The sequence below is a fragment of the Cariama cristata genome, unplaced genomic scaffold, assembly GCF_000690535.1.
Source record: "Cariama cristata isolate BGI_N322 unplaced genomic scaffold, ASM69053v1 scaffold18402, whole genome shotgun sequence".
Taxonomy (NCBI): Eukaryota; Metazoa; Chordata; class Aves; order Cariamiformes; family Cariamidae; genus Cariama; species Cariama cristata.
Genome location: NW_009605723.1, coordinates 1 through 6,248, shown reverse-complemented (window position 1 = coordinate 6,248; position 6,248 = coordinate 1). Strand labels below are relative to the sequence as shown.

Here is a 6,248-nt window from a genome sequence, read left to right as displayed (position 1 = left end):
CAGGAAGAAGGGAAAGGTATATTTCTCCATATCCTAGGTTGTAAAGAATAATCTGTTCGCTTCTGAGGACGTCCTGCTCTAGCTCCAATTACACAGTGCTATGCCAGCTTTGAATGAAAAGAAACAGGGAGGATAAGCTCATGGCACAGATGCCGCCCCATGTGGGAATCAGGAAACTGCTCCAGGGCTTCAGCAGAAATCCCCTGCCCACAACACCTGGAGCACTAAGCTTATTCCTTCTCCCTCCAGCAAGTCATGGCTCTCTATGGTGTTTCTGATTTAGGTGGTGCCTGCCACCTTGCATTGATGTAAATAAATACAGAAAATACATAGTGCAAAGCCACTGCTAGAAGCACTTCAAAGCAATCCTGTTCTTTTTCCCCACTAGCTCAAGTGCTTCTAAGGCATTGGCAATCTGGGGAGACAGATTGACTTAATTTCTCAAAACCCACTGCATTAAGCAAAAATATCTTGTAACACTTTAAGATTCAATCATATTGCAGCTGCTCTAGGCTTGTCTTCCAATTGCTCAGAGGAGATACAGCACAGGGAGGAAATACCTGAGGTTCTTCTGTAGCCATCCGGCACATCTCTTCAGGGTCCAGCTCCACTGGATCATAACCCAGTTTTGCTTTAGCTGCTGCTTTCAGGTTGTGACTTCCCACTGGGAGGTAACTGTCTCTTTTCACCCACCTGGGAACAATCATGAAAATACCAGTTTGTGCAGAGAAACCAGCCCTGCCCTTCAAAAGGGGGCTCAGGCTTGCAAGCAGGACTTCAGTTGCAAAGAGGACCCCACACCGAGGACAGCCAACAGCCGAGCTTCCAAGCACAGTGGAGTAAGAGGCTGCTCAGCATCTCTACCAATGCACTTGTCCAACCAGGACAAACCCCACTATACATACCCTCACCACTGCTCAGAATTACCACCTTCCAACTCCCTCAGTGGCTTTAAACTTTTAACCACTGGAGAAGACACCACCAGCACTGCAATGACAGCCAGCCACTCTCCAAAGTCCAGACACTGTTCCAGTGGAGGAAACCCAGGTAAAAAGCCCAACTTATCTCTCTCTCCCTCATGCAAGCACAATCTGTCCTTTCCTCTTCTGGCTGTGCCAGGAGGCTGTTGGGTTAGGATACGGTCCCTTTCCCACTCCAGTGGCCTGCTCTTATCCCACCCTTTCTCCACTCCCCGACATCAGACCTCAAACACCCAAGGACAGCCAGCAGCAGGCTGCAGGGGAGAGACAGCCCTGATAGCCCTTCACGGGGAAGGATTGGCAGCTTCTGTGTTATGCAGAGTGCCAAGGGGAAGCAGCACAGTCAATGGACTAACACGCCAGCCTAGGGAGGTGCGACACATGAAAGCTTCCAACAGACAGGAGGAGGACAGTATTCAAGTATGAATGTAGGTATTTAATATAAATTCAAGAGATAAAGACACAGTTATATGGTAGAGGGGCAGCATTTGGTACCTTAGACAGTCCATGTGGATGCACTGGGATGCTTTGTACTCTCCTTGGCTGTCCTTCTGAAACCCAATTTCCTGATACATATTAATTCCATGAGCTGCTGCTCTTGCTTCCACAAAGGGCCTGGGGAAAGAGGCAATGTGAAGAGAAGGAACAGAACAGCCGTTTCCCTTCATGTCCGACAACAGTTTCACAATGGCTTTGTTACAAACTGCCTGAAGAATTTTTCTTGCAATTTATCTGCGATATCTGTCCACAGGAGAAACTCCCTGCAGGACAGAATTGCAGCATGACCCAAGAGGCAGAGCTGCTTGCTTACATCCTGCACCAGGAGGTGGAGGTGCATGGTCCCTCTCCCCTTGCTTCCCGAAGGCTTGCCTGCGCCCCTCTCCCCGATATTCTCCAGGTCTCTCTTTTGACCTCTCCCTGCTCTCCCAAGCCTGGGCTCATCCATACACCAATATTGCCACACTGACAAGAGCTTAAAGCAGCTCAGCCGAGCATATGGGACTCTACAGAAGCTCATACTTCCAAGCCCATGACCACAGGATTTGGTGAGGTGCTCAAACTGGCCAGAGAGTTGGCATGGATCACGCACTATCAACACTGTGTGAGCTACGGAAGGATGTCAAGGCTGCTACCTGACCCTGCCCCACAGTTCAGGTGACTGACACCTTGCCAGCTTAGTTTTCATTCCTGATCTTACCAGTCAAAGAAGTCTCCATTGTATGTGACAATGATGGTGGGTTTTGTCTCCTGGACATGTTCAAACCACCTCTGGATTAAATGAGCCTAGGATGAAACAGAAGAGTAGAAAAAGTATATATATCAATTAACTTCACCTCCACAGAGAGGTGGTGGATACCATACAGTTTGCTCCACCCTTCCCCTCTCCTCCCCACCTAGCACAAACCTGACCTCCCTTACCCTTATTAACAAGAAATGAAAGCATGACCAGCCCTGCTGGACCCGCCAGGCTCCCCAGCGAGGCAGCCTACCAAGCAATTAACTCCTTGGCCAACAAGAGCCCCAGGTAGGTAAAAAGTCTGCTGGGCAGAACTGACTTACTTCATCTGGTTCATTAAAGACACAAAATGGACCCTCATACTCCGGCTTGGGAGTAAACTCAAAGTCTTCAATATCCTCAGAGACGATCTCCCTGTTTGTGATCAGGTAGCCCTAGAAAGGTGACAAGGAGGCAGTTAGGACTTGGCTTGTAGGCAACCCAAAAATGCTGTCCAAACGATAAGATGTTTTCCTCTTGAAAGCCAGGGCTTCTGTCAAGGAGGTACAACTGTTTGGGAGTCATCTGCTTAACCATCACTGGCCATGGCCTGAGGAGGCCACGGGGAGACAATGTGGGACAGCAGAGTTGTCCCTGTGCTCTCCAGGTTACTACTGCTCCCTCAGAGGAGCACCAGCAACCTGAGCTAGCTACCACGAAGCTAAATAACTTATGCATCATTCAGACTTCAGTTTCATTTCCACAGCCACATACAAAGCAGCCAGCAGCAAGGCATGCTCGCAACGAGCTTGGTTGGAAGCAAAATGCTGGCCTGCTCCCCGGCTTTGCTGCTCAAGGATGGAGGAAACCACTCTGCTCTCCCTTACCTGCCCATCAATCATGTAGGAGATCATCATGATCTGGTCTGTCTCTGCATCAGGAAACTTCAAAGGGAGTTTGGTAGTTTCAATGTCAAAGGCAAGAACAACAGGATCCTGAGTAGAACCAAATCCATTAGAAAATATTCTAAAGCTGACTTGAAGTTAAAGAGCAATTCCTGTTAAGCCCAGTGCTAGCCCAGCATGCGAACCAGACCCTCCCCAGTAATCATTTTATTGCTGTATCAACCCAAGAATCACTACCCAAGCCCAGAAACAAAGCTTTCCCCCATGCGCGGTGGTGTGACACCAGCAGTGCATCAGAAACCAGCTCCTCAAGGCGGACACACCAGCCGCACACCTGGACAGACTGACGTCTGCCCGACCAACACTCACCGGTCGCTCCACAAGGTCATCTCGGCAGGTGATTTCGGGGGGGTAGGTGCTGCCCCGGTACCTGACAGTGTACCAGTGAGCCTGTTGAGAGAGGAGGGTGGGCAGTGCCTTACTGCGGAGCCAACTCCTTGCATCACTTCTGCTTGGCTGCTGGGGTCAGAGCTGCGCAAATTAAATGCAGCCCAGAAGAAAAGCTCAAACTGTGGCTGTGCATCAACCATTTAACTTTTCTGCATGTCATTAACTAAGAAGAAGGCCCAACAGTACAGGACTAAGCTTTACACATGAACTCATCATCACCAACAACTTTGCAAAGGTCCTGGAGAGAAAACGTTTCCACCTTGCCTGCACTTCAGGAGTACAGCAGCAGGAAAGCAAAGCTCTTCCAGTTTCCATATTCCTCACTTACCACGTGGATCTTCAGGTCAATGGAGAGGCGAACGTGGTAGGGTACGTCATACTCCCGCATATCCACAATGTTGTCCATCTGGCTGGCAACCTTTCTGGAGGCCCCTTCCTCATCTGTGCTCAGGCTGCCTCCGCTCAGAGCGCTGCAAGGAGCAGAGCGAAGCAGCCACCTTACCTGAGCGCACATCTCTGCAAGCTGGGCTGCGAGGGACTGCCACGCAGCACTGGTAACACCGAGCAGCAGGAGCCCGTGACAGCAGAGGAGAAAACAGGAAACACTTCCCTGACATGCAACCACCCTTTCCTTGCAGAGGCATCCCTGGGATGGATGGCAGACACAAGCCCATCGGTTTGTGAGCTGTATCTGCTCACAGGTACAAGCAGACAAAACCCACACATGCCTGTATAATGAATAGTTCTTACGGCATTGGATTTGTAAGTATGGTAATGAGTCTAAGCTTAACGACAACCTGGGAAGCACTTTGAACAGGGATGGTATGCCTTCCAGGTGAGCAGGGAATGCTTATCTTGATTGATTCTTCTTCCTCAAGTTTCAACTGAAATCAGACTTCAGGGCCAGGAAACCAAAGAGAGAGGCAAATTTTTCATGTGTATATTCTGGTTGATTTTAAAAACAAAGTTTCTTTTTTTTTTTTGTCTGCAACTGTGTTTCCAATCTTGTAAACAAGTGCCTGGCTTTTTATTCAGATAGAAAATGTTTGTTGGGTTTTTTCCCCCCTTTAGTCACAGCTAGAAGTGAGGTTGTCCTGTGCCTCTCAGTATCCTTTCTCAGGGAACAGGGAATCTATTTGACCAGCAGGCAGAGGTACCACCACAGCACATCACATCCCAGAGGCTCTGGGGCCTCTTGATGTGCAGCACCGAGCTGGAAGAACAACCTCAAAGAAGGGTGGCGGAGAGGCACATCTGCGGTCAGAGCCCAGGCAGGACAACACCTCTCTGAGGACAGCTAAGAAATAATCAAGGGATACTAATTATTAACACAAGGGACCGACCGGCTGCCCTAAAGAGAGCTCCCACCTTGACAGCATGGCCGTGTAGACATCGCTCGCCTGGTCTCGCTCTCTGTTTTTCCTCACAGCGGGAGAGATCTCCTTCCGCACCTTCACCAAGTCATCCACTGTGTTGAAGGACAGCTTGACATAGTTCCTCTTCAGGCCCACCAAGTGGTTTGGCTGCAAAGCAGCAAGACAATGCCAGCTCAAGGGGATGAGTACTGAGGGACGGACACCACAAAGAGGGTGGGGAAGCCAGACTAGACTGATGCAGGTGGAAGAAGTGGCCAAAAAAGATGTGCCTATGGGTGGGAGAGTCAAGCACCGAGAAGAGACTCTAGTGAGCACGTCAGGGAAGAGCACAAGAGCTGCACAGCAAGGGCCCAGCCAGCCCTGCTGCCCACACAGGCATGACCCCAAGTGGGATTCACTCAGGGAAGAGCAGGTCAAGTATCAGCAGCATCCCCCTCCCACAGTAACCTCTCCTCCTCCAATTATTCTTGAATTCCTGCAATTAAACATCTTGAGCACATTGTGAAACAGCCGATGTGCTCAAGGAGAGGAATGTAATCACTACCAATTAGCAATTAGCCATAACTAACCCTTTCAGATAGGCACCACAAGCAACACTAGGAGACTGAAGTCAAATGTGCTGTTTCCCTTCACCACTCAGTCCCTTCCTACTTCACTAGAGCTGTGCAAGGTCCAAAATAAAAAAAAAGCTACTCAAGAGCACAGAGGGCAGAGGAATACAGACCAGGTCCAAGTCTTCTTTGGGGACAGTTTCCAGCTTTGCAATCTTCCCTTGGAACTTCTTGGAAAGGAAGGATGACACTTCTCGCTCGCAGCCCTGTTGAGAGACCTTGGGGCTGAGCAGGGTGGCTCTGTTCCTTGGGAGAAAACCATCCCAAAGCAGGATGCTCAGGAGGTCGCAAGCTCCCCAGAGATTTGCCGTCCCTTTCCCTGGGGACCTGAGCCCTCCCAGGGTCCGCTCCTCACCTTCTGGGTGGCAATGTAGAAGTAGGGCTTGTAGGGCAGGGCCACCTAGAAGAGAGCAGATGGGTGACGGTGGCAGGTCCCCTTGTGGGACCCTGCACCCTGCCCAGCCCCCCCCCGGGACCCACCTTGAAGCGGCTCCCGTCCTCCTGGATGAAGTAGTAGTCCACAGCGCTCACCGACCGCCGGTCCTCATCCAGCACCTCCGTCTACCCAGGGACACCATGAACTCAGCAGGGTCCCTCCGTGAGACCTCCCGGGGCCCCTCCATGGGACACTCCACGCCCCAGGCCCTACCGGAGCCTCCCCGTGGGACCCCCTTCCCTCGGCCCTACCGGGGATCTCTCCGGGGGATCCC

The 6,248-nt window shown here is 50.8% G+C and overlaps 1 protein-coding gene across 1 annotated transcript in view; it reads right to left on the bottom strand.

The window, feature by feature from the left end:
- POLE (polymerase (DNA directed), epsilon, catalytic subunit) overlaps positions 1-6,099 on the bottom strand; it is a gene marked incomplete at its 5' end in the record, with an annotated part of 29,318 nt that extends 23,219 nt beyond the window's left edge. The window contains 11 exons of the mRNA XM_009696096.1: positions 561-693; positions 1,476-1,595; positions 2,179-2,264; positions 2,541-2,651; positions 3,084-3,191; positions 3,471-3,551; positions 3,880-4,021; positions 4,920-5,074; positions 5,652-5,744; positions 5,894-5,938; positions 6,019-6,099. Coding sequence (XP_009694398.1) covers positions 561-693; positions 1,476-1,595; positions 2,179-2,264; positions 2,541-2,651; positions 3,084-3,191; positions 3,471-3,551; positions 3,880-4,021; positions 4,920-5,074; positions 5,652-5,744; positions 5,894-5,938; positions 6,019-6,099 — 1,155 coding nt within the window. The remainder of the gene's footprint in view (positions 1-560; positions 694-1,475; positions 1,596-2,178; positions 2,265-2,540; positions 2,652-3,083; positions 3,192-3,470; positions 3,552-3,879; positions 4,022-4,919; positions 5,075-5,651; positions 5,745-5,893; positions 5,939-6,018) is intronic.
- Positions 6,100-6,248: the final 149 nt, after the last annotated feature.